This window comes from Magallana gigas, chromosome 8 (genome assembly GCF_963853765.1).
Source record: "Magallana gigas chromosome 8, xbMagGiga1.1, whole genome shotgun sequence".
Classification (NCBI taxonomy): Eukaryota; Metazoa; Mollusca; class Bivalvia; order Ostreida; family Ostreidae; genus Magallana; species Magallana gigas.
Genome location: NC_088860.1, coordinates 14,982,952 through 14,999,429, shown reverse-complemented (window position 1 = coordinate 14,999,429; position 16,478 = coordinate 14,982,952). Strand labels below are relative to the sequence as shown.

At 33.6% G+C, this 16,478-nt stretch overlaps 3 protein-coding genes across 3 annotated transcripts; 2 read left to right on the top strand and 1 right to left on the bottom strand.

The window, feature by feature from the left end:
- Positions 1-674: 674 nt before the first annotated feature.
- On the bottom strand, positions 675-1,436 carry LOC105347989 (uncharacterized). Its single transcript, XM_011457260.3, has one exon. It carries the CDS (start codon positions 1,434-1,436, stop codon positions 675-677), a length of 762 nt encoding a protein of 253 aa, XP_011455562.2.
- Positions 1,437-2,497: 1,061 nt separating this feature from the next.
- Positions 2,498-10,480, top strand: LOC105347970 (uncharacterized). The gene is made up of 7 exons (XM_011457241.4): positions 2,498-2,662; positions 2,871-2,989; positions 3,252-3,306; positions 3,401-3,468; positions 7,645-7,869; positions 8,171-8,310; positions 9,092-10,480. Exons 1-7 carry the CDS (start codon positions 2,602-2,604, stop codon positions 9,198-9,200), a joined length of 777 nt encoding a protein of 258 aa, XP_011455543.2. The 5' UTR covers positions 2,498-2,601; the 3' UTR covers positions 9,201-10,480.
- LOC136270491 (E3 SUMO-protein ligase ZBED1-like) lies at positions 3,613-6,398 on the top strand. The gene is made up of 3 exons (XM_066068006.1): positions 3,613-5,302; positions 5,510-5,618; positions 5,783-6,398. The coding sequence occupies exons 1-3, from the start codon at positions 3,791-3,793 to the stop codon at positions 6,163-6,165; spliced, it is 2,004 nt and encodes a 667-aa protein (XP_065924078.1). The 5' UTR covers positions 3,613-3,790; the 3' UTR covers positions 6,166-6,398.
- Positions 10,481-16,478: the final 5,998 nt, after the last annotated feature.

The window sequence follows — 16,478 nt, the reverse complement described above, 5'->3', positions numbered from 1 at the left end:
TGCGTAAAATAGGTGACACACGGGTAGCGGTGAGTTTTTTGAAAAGGGGGCGGGGAATAATTTTGTTATTTTTGTTTTTGTTTTATTTTTCTACAAAGATAAATAGCATATCGTAGAGGAGCGGTTTTACAAATTCTATTTTAATTACATTCGATTAATAAAGTCGGAGGTTGCCAACAAAAGATGCAAAAGAAAGAAGTGTGTGTGTGGGGGTGGGGGGGGGGGGATAGTGGGTTATTTCGATCTTATTAATACCTCAAAACTGGGGAAAGAGGTCTTATCAGACACATGGCATAGTTTTCCAAAGTGGGGGTATGGTAAATTAAGAGAAAAAAAGACATTGCCAAACCTCAGAATCTTATTCGATCGGGAGGGGATGCTTAAGGAGTTTAAGTTTGATTTAGAATTTGCCTTTTACTATATTATTAAATGGGCTGATTCCCATGTTGCTGCGCGCTTGCATTTTAGGGTATTATCTTACGGGAGTGCTTGTTAAATGAAAGGTGACTAGTGTATGTAGACGAAAATTCTTTTCAAATTAAGGTCAGAAAACGGCCGAGAATCGGCCTAAAATGGTTTTCAAGCGATAACAAATACTCCGAAAAAACTTATTTTAAAGTCATGATGTCCAAACTTTCGAGATCACACACACACAAAAAAATGCAACGTTATCTCTAAAACTCAAATGTTTTTGGTTTTGGTGTGCGTTCTAAATCCCTCGTATCAACGTCTAAAACTGGGTCAAAATGATCATTTTCATTCGATAAATATATCACAGGATATGTCATCTCTGGATTATCCAACGGCTTGAACGTCTGCCAGTGATACTCCGTTTTCCCGCCAAATTGAATGGGAGAGTACACCATAATCACGGTCCGTAGTAAGGTCGCCGTCGCCATGATCTCTGTGTCGGTCGCCCACTCTCGAGACCGTGTCATGCTGGACATGTACTTGGTCATCCCACCTCGACTCATTAGAAATGTCCGGTACATGTCCGGATGATCACTTACGTGCTTGGTAACAGCCGTACGAACCGTCATGTGTTCCGCCTCAGAACCGGAAACCACTGCACTGATGGCCCGAAAAAAGCAATTGCCATCCCCACGAACTGTAAGGGTGTCCCTTGGCGGTGAATCTTGTTTAAATTGTTTCATTTCAGCACACTTGATGTATTTTTCCAAAGGAATATCCAATAATCTGGACTTTTCCTTTTGCCATTCCTTTGTGATAGGAAAGTACGTATATCTAGGCCCACTCTCCTCCTTGGGCTCTCGTTTGGATCGGTAGAATTCCGTGAGATCTTCTTTATGTTTTCCAGACTCTACCATCGAATCGTACCGGGCCTTACCCCCGGGGTTGGTGTAAGGATACCCTCCCCCTGGCTCACGGTGCCTCTTCCCTTGGCTGTCCGAGAGAGATCTGAACGAGTTTTGCATTATTAATAAGTTTAGTCTATTTTACAGCAGCATACCTGAGGAAATCCAATGCTTCACCTGGCAAACAGAACTTCTTCCATTCTGATCACACGAGCTCCAACCAAATATCTCCCATAATTTCTGGACTGTTATTTCATTTCTTAGCAATGCATACAAACAGAGTGAAACGGCTTCTGGTGTACACGAATATCGACTTTATCGAATGTCGCACAGATAAATAAAACTTGTAGAGTACAGCTTAATCCTCCTGTGTACAATATCATTTCTAATTAACCATTTTGTTTTCCTTTTTTCTGCTGAACTTCCTTTAAACATGCGCAGGATTATCTATACAGATTCCGAGTAATATGAGTCTGGACATGTTTTTTGGCTCTATAAGTGTACTCTAGCATTTAAACCCCCGTATCGATTGATTGACGCTGGTCGCTCGATCCAATTCTCTGCGACAACGCGTCAATAATTCTTTAGATTGATAAGCACATCTAACAATAATCAATATACCGATTCAATTATTTAAACCTTTTGGCTCTTAATTAGTTAGTTTTGACTTTATTATAAATACATTTAGGTTCTTTTTTCTGTTAACTGTTTAAAACCGGAATTGGGCAGTTTGGATTTATGTGCCTGTATATCACTGTATAAGTGCCTTAAGTCGTGGAAAGATTGACCATATGATAAAATAACAATTATAGGAGATACTGCAACTCTTAAATTTGGTATATTGTAAATCATTGCATATATATCTTGTAGCAAAGTACACATGTAATTTGGAATTCAATTTTTCTTGGACTGTACGGACATGTTTGTTAAGGAACCCCCTTCTCCACTACCACCACGTACCATATCGCCATATCCCCTCCCTTTTTTACCACCCCCCCCCCCCCCAAAAAAAAAAAAACAAAACCCAGAAACAAATCTGATCAAGATTTATACTTGTGCATATCAGGGACGTATATACTAATAGTATATACGTCCCGGTACATCTCCATTTTATGAATAATAAAAAAAACATTAAGATACAAACTTTTTACGTGATCATGGTGATTTCTTACAAGGGTACCAGATTATAAGAGCATCGGGCTCAAGATACAGAAAATTTATGTTTCATTCCGATATTATATTCCCTATTTTCATTTCAGAAGCAGAAGCTTAGTACGTTAACACCATGAGTGTTGCTGCAACGGAACCTTTGGTGGTCCCTTTATTATATGATCCATCTTTTAAAGGTAGTATCGTGTTTTATTTTCACGACAGCTATTTCAGATTTGTCAGATATGCATAAAACAGAAAAATTAAAAAGTGTACACATGCTCATCAACCATGTCAACCCTAATGCAGTTATTTCTATGATTCATCTAATGAATTATTTAATATTTAAGTAAAATATGTAAAATCTTAAAAAAAAAATTAAGTAAAGGGCAAATTTTGTTTCAGTTGACGTGCGTCTCCATGAGCCACTTTTGGGTAGCTCCACTCAGAATCTTGACCTAGATGTTGAGCTCATGTCTCTATGTTCACAGCTAGACATGATATGTCAGAAAGAACTTTCAAAGGTAGTACTCTCTATGCCTATAGATGATATACTGTTTTGTGGTTTGTTGAATCTTTGCAGGATATTCTGGTTATCAATGCAAAGAAATTCCTATAATAGAATTGACAAAATAATCTTGTCATTTAAGTAGTGTTAAAAGATAACCATCTGTAATTTTTCTCTTTTATTTTCTACATATAAGTATAGGATAACACCAAAACATCACTTAATTTGTTTTATAGATTATTGTTAAAAATTTTCACTAATGTATTTCATTTTTTCAGCACAAACAAGAAAAGATTGAACATGGGAAAGTAAGCAGTGATTTTACAAACAAAGGTACGTATTCCATGTTCCACTCATTAATAAAATCCTTGAAAAAAATATTTTTTACAGTTCTTAGACTGGTCTGACGTACATTCCTTTGTTTCAGCCTCTGTGGTTTGTGACAGGATGCAGCAGTTGATGCTGAGGTCAGGCAGTGTAAACACAAGTTTGCAGGTATCCTAAAATTTTCATACCAAGCACAAATTTTCTATGATCTGTGCAGAGTGATGTTTTGTACACAGACATTTATGTATAATACTACTGTTAAAACATCTACTGAAGAATGACTGTACAATGTAGATGAGTGCTGTCTAGGGATGGGACGATCCACCGGTGCACCGGTGCATCGCGGTATTCATTTTGACGATCCATGGATCGATACACGTATCATTAGTATCGCGATACCAAAGCTAACGTTTTTTTAAATTTTCCAAAAATATCCGAGCTTTGTAAATCGGTTTTTTTTAGTCCGCGCGTCAAATACGAAAGTACAAATATGGCGTCGGAAGATTACATCAAGTTAACAAAACCGTTAGGCAGTAAATCTGGAGTATGGGAGACGTTTGGGTTGCCCGTTTATGAAAATAACGGGGCACGCAGTACAGATAAATCAAAGGTTGTGTGTAAATTGTGTAATGCGCATTTAAAGTACAATGGAAACACTACGAATATGCAGAAACACATCGACAGACACCACATGTCTGTTTCATCTTCATCTCGTTCCGTTACTAGCGATACTGATAGTGAGGCAGAGAAAGTGAAGATCGATGCGTCACAGCGACGAACAGTAAGTGGACAATTACGTCTTACAGAATTAAATTCCACAAAGTGTTCATTCGACTCTCAGAAGGCAAAAACGTTGAACAGAAAAGTTGGCGTGTTTATTGCTAAAGATTTGAGGCCACTGTCTATCGTCGATAACTTGCATTTTCGTGAGTTCGTCAGAGAGTTGGACCCAAGATACTCTTTACCTACAAGAAAATACTTTTCAGAGAAAGTTATCCCTCAATTGTATAGCGAAGTAAAAGACAAAATAATTGCTGAACTCAAAGAAACAGAGTCTGTTGCATTAACCACTGATTCATGGACCTCCAGAGCATGTGAAAGTTATGTCACGATTACTGTGCATTTTATGCAGTCTGATTGGAAAATGAAGTCCTATGTACTGCAGACAAGACATTTAGATGTCTCCCACACTGGAGTGAACATAGGCAATGTACTGAAAGAAGCACTCACAGAATGGAAATTGCCAACAGAACATGAAGTAGCACTAGTGACAGACAATGCATCCAACATGGAAATTGCAGCCAAAACAGCTGATCTACATCCTCACATAGGCTGTTTTGCTCACACAGTTAATTTGGCATGTCAAAGGGGACTGAAAGTTTCTGCACTGGGCAGGCTGCTTGGCAGGATACGTAAAGTTGTAAGCTATTTTCATCGCTCTACGACAGCAACTGCTGTGCTTAAATCAAAGCAACAACAGCTGAGTTTACCCATTCACAAATTAGTCCAGGATGTCCAGACAAGATGGAATAGCAGCTACGAGATGATTCAGAGATATCTTGAACAGGAACCAGCAATCCATGCAGCTCTCTCTTCTCCAGAAATAAAAAAGAACATTCGAGATGTAGTCACCCTGTCATGTGATGACATATCTGAAGCTGAACATGTCTTGAAAGTCTTGGAACCATTAAAAACTGTCACTAATATCATGTGTGCAGAGCATTCACCCACAGTCTCTTTAATTTATCCAATGAAAGCAGTTATTCTAGAAAATATGGCAGAAAATGTGCAGGATTCAAATCTTGTGAGAGAGGTGAAACAAGCCATAAGAGAAAATCTATCAAAGCGATACACAGAAGAAGACACAGCAGAATTTTTATTGCTTTGTGCGGCGTTAGATCCTCGCTTCAAATGTCTTCCTAGACTTGAACAAAATGAGAAAGATGAAGTTTATGGAAACATTGAGAGAAAAGTACTTCTCCTAGGAGATGGGCCTGAAAAAGTAAGTACATGTACCAAGAAATTATTGAGTGAATTGGACTCTAATTTGTGTTTTTTTTTCTTTTTTGATTAAGATAAAAAAATAAATAGAGAAAAACTGTTGGCATTTAACAGATGAGGATAATACTAAATAGTTTAATCTCTCAAATAAGATCTGGAAAAAAGTACATGTGATCATTAAAGTGTAAATTTGTTCATTTATTTGTAGGTCAAGATTGAACCACTAGAACCAGGTACAGAAACTACAGACGCTCAGGCATTGCCCTCTTTTCTGAACAACAATTTACCAGATTTCCCAACACTGAATCAGAGTGAAGGTAAATTTTCTGATTAATTTCATCAGTGAACTAATTTCAAATAAATTACAATATTTCATCATTCTCCTTTATTTGATTCATTGTTAACAATTTGATGATTGGTTAGTGATAGTAGAAGACACAATGTTTTCCTAGATGTTATTTGATCTGTATTTTACATGTAGATGCTCCGGCTGAATGTGATCTAGAGTGTCCACCACCAGCAAAGAAAATTAAGAAATCAGCAATAGAACAGCTTCTTGGAGATGTGTATATTGTTTCTGCCACCCCTGGAAAAACAATGGCACAGAGAGTAAAATCAGAACTTGAAAACTTTAAGAAACAATCCTCCATCCCTTTAAATGCCAATCCCCTATTGTGGTGGAAGACAAATGAATCCCACTTTCCACTACTGGCTAGGCTGGCTAAAAACCTACTAGGAATTCCATCAACCAGTGTGCCAAGTGAAAGGGTATTCAGCACAGCGGGGGACATAGTCACTGCCACAAGGAGTGCACTGAGTGCTGAAAATGTTGATAGGCTCATTTTTCTAAAAAAGAACCTGTAAAATAGTTTGCAGTTGTGAAGCTCAGGAAATTCATTTTGTTATTCTAGTCAAGTAACTTAAGTTAGTTAAACTGTTGAAATTATGAATTTACTGTTGTTGTATTTTTCTAATTTGTTGCAAATTGAATAAATTCAAAAACACTCTTTCATGTATTAATTGAATATGCAATGTATCGTGATACGTATCGTATCGCATCTCAGGTATCGTGATATGTATCGGATCGGCTAGGTGCAGTATCGTCCCAGCCCTAGTGCTGTCCTCTCTCTAAGACTGTATACTCTTATTTGTTAATTATAGTGGTGTCTACCAATATGACATCTACAATTTTTAGGCTCTAGCAAACTTTGTAAATGAACCTTCAATTATGATTATTGTATAAATGAAAAATATCAAACAGAATAATTTAGGTTTTCTCAGAATTATTAGGTCTTGTGTTTCAAACCCCCCCTTAAATATACCGTGTACTGTAAAACGAGAAAATTTGGCGCATACGTATTTTAGCGCAAACGCAAGTGCCAGTACATTAGCGCAATTATATTTTAGCGCATGCATGTTTTCTTTAAAAAAGAATTTAAAAAATGTTGTTTGATAAACGATCACGCCCAAAATTTAGTTCTCTGTTCACTCAAGAAGGTGAACACAACGACTTTGATTTCTATCTCGCATGCACGGTAAACTGTCGTTGAGAACAATACACTTACTTTTGTGTAAATCGTCAGTAGATAGATATGAAAGCCTCATTTATTGGCGATGATGTGTAATTTTTGTTGGTAAACAAATTTGAGCTATCGGACTTTGAATTTAACGTGTCGACTTGGATAACACTAGAAGAGTCCCGAAACTAAAAGTGAAATCGAATGCTACATTTACCATGAGTTTCGATCACCATGAGAGAATCTTTTTCACAGTAATTTTACATTAAAAAACACAAAAATAGGTATCGTCTTGTTATCTTTATATCCACTAATCAGAGATCAAAGAAATTATGATCAACATGTTTGTCAGCATTAACGATCGCCACGCTTAATCACATTTTCACCTCGAGGCGCTAAATGAAAGTGGCATGGGGAGAAGCCCAATTTTCAAGGTGCTAATGAGAGATATTAAAATGAAATTGAAACTGAATTAATTAATCCATGTTTGGGCACTTATACCCGATAACCCATACCGTTTACCTGTGTAATTGTTTAAACAAACAGAACCGACAGCATCTGATATTTAAATGAACACTTCTATATAGCCTTAAAAAGGGACTGACGTTATTGTTTTGCAACTTGAAGAAATTTAATACATATGGAAAATCGTTGGCGCACTACTAATTTTAGCGCTCAGAGGCAGTTGCGCCAAAGGCGCTAAAATTTGTAGTGCGCCATATTTTCTCGTTTTACAGTATTAATTTGTACATCTAGAACAACTTAAGTTTTAACATTTTAAGAATGATAAAAAAATTACTCAACTGAAGCATTTTCTTTCCCACAGCAATACATTGTCACCAAGCGTTTTGATATCCTTTTCCCTCGAGCTGCAGCCTACATGGAAAATCCCAGTCATTTTAACTTGAACCAGCGGTCCGAGGGAATGGACAACTACTACACAGATCTCTCCGCCCTTCAGAATCTGTCAGGCCTGTCCCGCCAGATCAACTCAGATTTATCTAATTTATCTGACCACAAATATATAGCGCATCAAATGGCAATACTCTATGTAAGTCAAGTTTGGTGGAAAATGATTTGTCAGTTTCACATAAAATCAGTAGGATATGTACATGCTTTACTAAATTTTCTTGATAGCCGTCTACTTGTATTTGTCAACAATATTTACAATTTAAATCAAAACCCTGATATGATTTAAAAATTAAATTGCATAATTTTGTAAATCTGCTTCTCTTTGATACATGTTTGTTAAAAAAGGATAGTTGTATAAATCTATTCTTAATTACAGTTGTATATAGATTTACATCTAATTGTCTCTTTAAAATTATACCAAATGAATTTTTTTTTTTCAGCAATCTTTGAACAATGTTGGACACCCATTATTAGATCCTTACAAAAAAAGTATAGAGGAAAACTTCAAATCCATCAAAACCACACTTAGTCAGGAATCAGAGTCTGGCAAGAAACAGTTGTACCCTGAACAGAGAGAATGGTCAGTAAAGCTGATGACAGCCGCATGTTGATAAAATGTTACTGTTAAAAAGACTGTGTCTGATTCAACTTTATCTGATTAGACACAGTAGCATTCTTGAATGAACTCAGCAGTCAAAGTCTAAGATGACACAAATCTTTGAAATTCAACTCATTGCTAGGTCAGAAGTCAAGATCAAAGCTTAAAGATTACTATATTAAAACAATGATTTTGAAGTTAATTTTTTTCATGTCAAGATGTATGATAAAATAGTTAACACAAAGTTGTTATACATGTACATTCAAAGACAATTGAGCATTGAATGCCTATTTTTGGATGTTGTCAGTCTTAAAACACACCAAGGGTGTGCAGATGAATTGAATACTGCGACTAAAAATAATAGTGCCAGAAACTTTGTCGAGAAAAATCTTTTTTACTAACGAATAGATTCAATTTAACGATTATTTTTCATACGTACATTTCACATTGTTAAGTTGAACGTGTTGTTCAATTTTACAATAATAAATGTATTCATAATGCATGATGACGTTTTATATACATGTATTTGTCCTCATGCGCCGTGAAAAGGCTAGTAAGTGTATTCACAGGAAATTGAACATCTTAGATTTCCAATGTAAACATAAGGGGAAATATACACTGAATATAAATATTCTACTTTGAATGATTTGATATTATATAGTGTACAGTCATTAATGTTTTATATGTACCATACATGTAAACATTGCTACTGACAACAAGCAATTTAGTGTTTAATTAAGTTCATTTCCTGTATTTCCTGTAGGTTTCTGAATTTGACAAGTGGAATAGTCAACACGATCAACAGTTTTCCAGCTGAGTTAACAGCAGAAATGTTGCAGCCTGCTCTAATCCTCATGAGGTCCTCAACTTGAATTCCATTCCTGCTTAATGCACTCAAGTCCTCACTGCTCCTCAATTAGTCCTTATTTTCACATGGTCCCTTACATTAATATTAACAAAGATTTCAGCCTCATATTCATGATTATTAAATAGATGAACAAATTTTTTTGTTTTATGTATATACAGAATATTTTTTTTTCAGTCTCCATTGTGTTCATTTTTATTTTTCACAGTTGGATTTTGGTTGCTTTAAGCTTCTATCAAGTTTGAACATTTCCTCTTGCCATATATATTTTTAGCAAGAACTTTAGATCTCTTATTTTCTAATGTAGTGTACTTTATTTGTTTAAAACATATCATTCTATATTTATTGAAGATCTGTTGGGTTTTGCATCCGGATTTATATTTTTCATTTTATCTATCTCTTTCATAAGTACAATGTACAAGACCATTGCTCAGTTTGCTCTACAAATTTTGTTCAATTGATGTTCTTTGTAATGTACATGAATGCTTGTTTTAAACATGGAAGTGCTAAATCACATAGTCACATATTTATAGAATTGCTAAGTTCAGTGTCCCAAAATTCATGTAACTTGATGTGGAAAACTAGTCAATAAATGGTAGCAAGATATCAGAAACAATGATTATTGTATTTGAAGCCAAGCTTCTATATGTGTTTATTATTATCACGATTTATTAATGTGCACATGAGTTAGCAAACAAAAAACAGTACTGTAAGTGGTAGAGATGATTATAAATGCTGAAATGTATAACTTCTGATATTTGTCACACAAGAAAGTGGACATAATTTTATTTCGATCAATGCTATTTTTTGCTTTTCTTAAAAGGAAAGAGATCTTTTTTATTTGTGTCAGAAAAGTGCAGCAACTTTTACCAGTGACTCTTAAATTATATTCAGATTTTTCTGTAGAATTGGAGAGGAGAAAATTACTTGTACAGAAATATGAAAATTATCTTAAATGTAAATGATTTGAAATTTCATTTTTTTTTATATATATTTTGAAACAAGGATATTTGAAATTAATTAATAAAATATATGCTTGTTTTGTACACATACTTGCCAATATGTGTCTAACATATAGAATGAAACTGTTTTCATACATGCCATTTTGGGTTGAATCTCACATGCTTTTGTTTCTGATCGTATCAAGAAAATGGCGTTCCATTATTATGTTCATGCAATTTTAATTGGCTTTAGTTTGTGTAAACTTGAAACAATGCAGAGATTTTCATTTGCTGTTTCAGTGTTACCAGTAGTTCTGGTTTACATTAGGCTGTTTTGAATAAAATATAACATAGTGATTGCAAAGTTTTTTTCAAATCCTTGCAGACATCTTCGTGTAGAAGTGGAGGAGGTTCTAGATACTAGTATATTATACATGTACAAACTATACGTCATAAGAGATGGTGACCATCTCAAAGGGCCCAGCTTTATTTAATACACAACATGAGGATGTAAAGCATAACAGAGACTCACTTTGCTTTGACCGAAACCTCTGACTTTGAAATTTAGCCTAAGATCATTTCAAACACTTTACCCAAAGGCAGTATGGGTAAAAAAAAAATAGCCATATTGCATCAAGAAGAGAAAAAAAATATGCTGTTATAAGTAATGCTAGACGGGCAGACTGACAGATTATTTCAGTGCACCTGCAAGGCAAGACCCTAATTAACAAATATATACATGTTTTAAAAATGCTCTTCCCTTAAAATTATTGAAAGAATCATAGTATATTGCTGTGCATTAGATTCACTTTAAACATGCAATAAACTTTGCATTCAAAAACACTAAGCAAATTAAGACTACTACCCATTTTGTCATAGAAGTAGATCTGATTTGGTTAAAAATGGTTCTTTGCCAACTTCTTTAAGTTTCATCATACTTATTGAATACAAGTACAAATATCCTGGCAGATTCCACTTGTAGGACAGGATGTACTCGTTAGCTTACCTGAGCCAAAGGCTCAAGTGAGCTTTTCTGATCAAAATTTGTCCATTGTCTGTCGTTTCTGTTGTTATTAAACTTTTCACATTTTCATTTTCTTCTCCAGAACTAATCTGCCATTTTCAACCAAACTTGACACAGGGCATTCTTGGTGAAAGGGATTTTAAGTTTGTTCAAATAAAGGGCCCTTCAAAGGGGAGATAATTAAGAAAGAATAAAAATAGGGTTGGGTGCTTTAAAAATCTGCTCCAGAACCACTGGGCCAATTTCAACCAAACTGGCACAAAGCATCTTGGTTGAATTGAATGGCTTTGAAAATATGGTTGGTTGTTTTAAAAATCTTCTCCAGAAACAGTTTTAATCAAACTTAACACAAACATCGATGAGGAAAGGGCTTTTATGTTTGCTCAAATGAAGGGCTATGATAATTAGAAAAGAGTGAAAATAGGGTTCAATGTTTAGAAAAAAAAATTCAGGATCGCCAATTTCAACCAAACTTGGTCCAAAGCATCCTTGAGGGAAGGGCTTTCATGTTTTTTAAACGAAGGTCCAGTTCCTCTACCAAGGGGGGATAATTGGAAAAGAGTGAAAATAGGGTTTAAATTCTCCAGAACCACGGGGATAATTTATACCAAACTTGGCACAAAGTATCCTTTGGGGCAGGGCATTTTAGTTTCTTCAAACAAAGGGGTAGTTCCCCTTCAAAGGGGAGATAATTAAGAAAGAGTGAAGTTACGATGAGGAAATTTAAAAAAAAATCTTCTTCAGAACCAAATAGCCTGTAATAACCAAACTTTTACATTAGCTTTATGATATAAGGTAGATACATGTATAAAGTTATTCAAATCATGACTCCAGAGGGTCAGGAAGGGGTTCTAATGGCTTCAAAGTTAAATAATTCGTTTGAAGAATTAATAGGCTACATTGTTTGTGAAAATGGATTAGAACTAAGCTATTAAATTCCAAGTTTTTAAGTATTGCCTTTTCCCCTGTTGGTCATCATGAGGTGGAGTGGGGGGGGGGGGGTGAATTATATTTAGAAGAAATTCTTCTGAAGAAAACAGCTAGTAACTGGGGATGGTAGATAAGGATACAGGACTGAAGAATTTTGTAAATTAGGTTTGTAATGATGAATTTTTAGTGTTATTAATATCTGTTCCAAGTAAATACATTATAAGGTTAGAAATTTTAGAAACACATTTATTTTTCTAATATACTGAAGCCAAATTAAAATCGGGAACAAAATTTTCATTGGAATATTCAAACAATAGACTAGCCAGTTTGCTGTCTTTGATTACGAGTGCAAGCGACCTGTAAAAAATTACAGGGAACCAGTCTATTATTCCTCTACATTGGAGGAAACATTTACATTATAATGTTGCAAAATATATTTTCTCAAGTTAAATGATTTTTTTTGGAAGATGCTCAAATTGAATTATCAAATTGAATTAATTATAATTAACTAGAAAGAATAAGCTGGAATAATTTTGTTTAGAAGTTGTTTGATGGCTTGTAATCAGCTTAAACAAATAGATTGACTGTGCACTAATATTCTACTATTTGTATTAGACTGGGTAGCCTAGCTGTCCTAACACTGCTGATTAACTGATTAGAGTTAGGACTGATGTTAATCAGGTGAGCAATGTGGCCCCTGGGCCTCTCATATTTAGATGGATTCCGAGATTTAACAAATAAAATCCATATTAATAATAAGTTTATTTCTAGTAATCAATTCATAATCAACAGAAACATTCACTAACAAAATTAACATGCAACAAAACTTTAAAAATGGAACTAACTGACATGGTCTCACTTTATCACATAAACTTAGAAAAAAATTGTCATTCAACACTAACTAAAAATGAAAATAAGGAGATTGCCATGGAGTTTTGTAAATACATGTACTGAAAATGTAAAACTATACACAAAGAATCATTAGAACAGATTCAATATCAGCAACATTCGCAAGCTGTGTGGAAATAAAATGAATATTTTATTTAAAAATAATTAAATTGCTTAGATTGTTGCTTGTTACAATCATATTTCAAGGTTGATTTTTAAGACATAATGATAGGATATTGCATCTTAAATTCCAAAAAATTATTTGTCAACTTTCAGCAACTATATATATATAGCAAAAATAGAGTGGACTATAAACATATATATTTCTCTTAATTAGAAATGATTGGAACTTATTCATTTTGTTAAAAACACTCTAAAAAATTACATAACTACAAAATACAGGTGTCCATTAAATGTACAAGTAATCTTGCTGCAGATTGAGACAAGCTGCAACATGTACACTCATTAAAAGGTACTGTTTGGGATGGAAAGTCCTTCGAAGGTTAACAAATTATTAATACTAATATATAAAGGGGGTTTTTTTGGTTGGTTTTAGAGCTAGATTATACATAAATATAGAACCGGTGTATATATATAAAGCATGACAGGGCAACTTTAAAAAAAATTACCAATAACATAGTGTTATTAATTACGCCTTAATTGACAATAACAGTTTCAACATACATTTAATATATCAAAGTGTACACATAATATTTCCTAGAACAACTCCCATTTTTTTTACACATTTTCTTCGTGCCCTTTCCACAACTATCACATTTAACCGTGGTTGAAATTTCAGAGCCATTGATAACATTTCAATATTTTCTAACAAAGTACATCTGGTTGTAGAAGCAATTACATATAAATGAAGAACTTTTCTTCGATGAAATTATAGAGCATGATTATACAAATTAAATCAAAATGCAATCACAGAGGCCATTAGGTTACAAAACAAAAAAACTGATTTAATATCAAATGCCATTAAACTAGATCTTTATGCTATAAATAACTACAAAAACGAAAGAATACTTAATTAAGTGTTATGTAATATATCACAAACGCTGGCTAAAACTTTCATTATTCTTTTCTGTGTCATGGTTATTATATGTGTACAAGATATGGCAGGTCAGCATTCATTGCACACTTTGTCTGGTGACAGACTGGATGATAAAGATACGGTGTCAGACTGGATGATAAAGATACGGTGTCAGACTGGATGATATAGATACATGAAACAGTAATACTTGGCAGAAAACGGGCAAAAACGAAGAAAATCAATCTTCTTCTGTCATTGGAGGACAAATACATTGTAAACCAAACAGATGTACAAGTATATCTAATTAAAAGTTGAATTAGATGACCAGATGTGGTTGTATGTCAGATGACTTTCAGAGACCGTTAATGGATGCATGTTAATGGCACAACTTTTGGACATACATTGTATGTTATACCTGATTTAAACTCAGAAATTATTCTTATGCATAGTGTTAAAACTGTTAAGTTATCTTATCATGAAATCTTTTGTACATCCCTATCTCCAAAAAAAAAAAAACCAACAAAAAAACTATATATAACATGGGTAGTATATATGATTGCCTATCTTGCATTCCATTTTGTCATAATTTTATGCCATTCTTAATGGATTTCACCATTTTACTGTTCTATCAACCTGGAAATCAATAAATTAATAGATTATATACACTGGTAAGCTATGATACAATTTACCATAAATATTCTCATATCTTAATTATACTCTAAAAGCTATACAAATGGATATTTTTAGGCTATGGACCAGCAGTACAACAGGTACAATTTTAGTGAGACGTTCTATTGTGTGATGCTGATCAACTTAATATTATGAAATTTAATTCAGTCAAAAAATTGTATGCTAGCTGCTTACATGTACCTCTTGCATTCATTGAGAGCATTTAAAATATTTTTAAATGTTTGGATTAAATTAAAAACTTGTTCACTATTCATTGAAAAAATGCATGAACTAGCTGTACATGTATATGTATCACAACGAACAAATCTTTAAAAAATATTTCAATCTTCATAAATACTGATAATTTCATACACAAACATATTTCAAATAGATAATATTGTGACTTTTAAGTTAGAACCAAAAGAGCAATACAAATCTAATCAATCAAGCAAAAGTTATCTGAATTTTTAAATCAGCAATGTAAACTAAGGATCCAAGAGCATTTTTATAGATTAAAATACCATCCTGTGCATTATTCAATTGGTTATGGTACATAGTTCAAGAGACGATCGACAATGGCAGATCTAAACTGTATTCCTTTGAAATATTTCACAATTTGTAAAACACTGGGAGACCGAGAAGTAGCAACATGTACTAGATCAGATGAAATATCAGTTCATGTGGGGTTATTTGACAATTAAAAAAAAATGGTTGGGGAAAGTGTGGAAAAGGGTCAAGATTGAACATTTAGTTTATGAGAAAAAGATGAAAATATTCAAAAGTTTATGACTACTGCATAAGAAACTAAGCAGAAAGCAATACATTGACTGACTGAACTGAGAAGATCTAAAAACCTCATAGCCTGTATAAAATATAGTACCTTCTACACAAAAAACATACATGTATATAACAATAAGTCAAGTTAGAAAAAATTATAAAAGAAATCATAAATTATGATGAAATCTGAAACTTTTGAGAGATATAATTTTGTGTCAAACTAATAGGTTGTCATACATTATAGTCATGTACACATAAATATTATATATTACTTTACAAATTTTCTTAATTACTACATTTGTATCATAATTCATAGTGTTAGCTAAGCATGTATAGTATGTCAAAAAGATTAAATTTAAGAATAAATGATACAAAATTCTTTGAACAAAATTGAGGTTTCGGATCAGATGAGGTTTTGATATACATGTATATTAAAAAGCACCAAAGCTTTGCAATTAAGGTGTTCCAGTAATTGACAATAGATTTGTATTTATGAAAATACATGTAATAACAATGGAAAGAAACAATAGTATACAGTCAAATCTTGTCACAACCAATCACATCCAAACAAAGTTTTCATATAATTATATAAAAGTTTTAAGAAAAAATATGCATACTTTTTTTTATATGTACATGTATACAGAGCTTTTGAATCAGAGGTATATGTATACATCTGTTGACATCAAGTTTAAAAATTAATGAATTTCTTTCATTAGACTAGTAACAGTAAATATGTTATATCATCAAAATTATAACAACTTCATTAATCACATTCAAATACATGTATAATAAAAATACCCATTCTATTTGTGATAAAAAAATAGGATATCATTTGCATTCCTTAAAAATAGCATACTTCTCGACTGTAGAAAGACCACAACTCTCATCACAAATTAAACTTAATACACCTATACCTTCAAACTCAAATTGATACCTTTTCAACTATTCCACTACCATTCTGAAGAAGAGCAAGATAAAATTGTAAAAGCTTTCTAGTCCCCCTCCTCCCACCACCCCCCC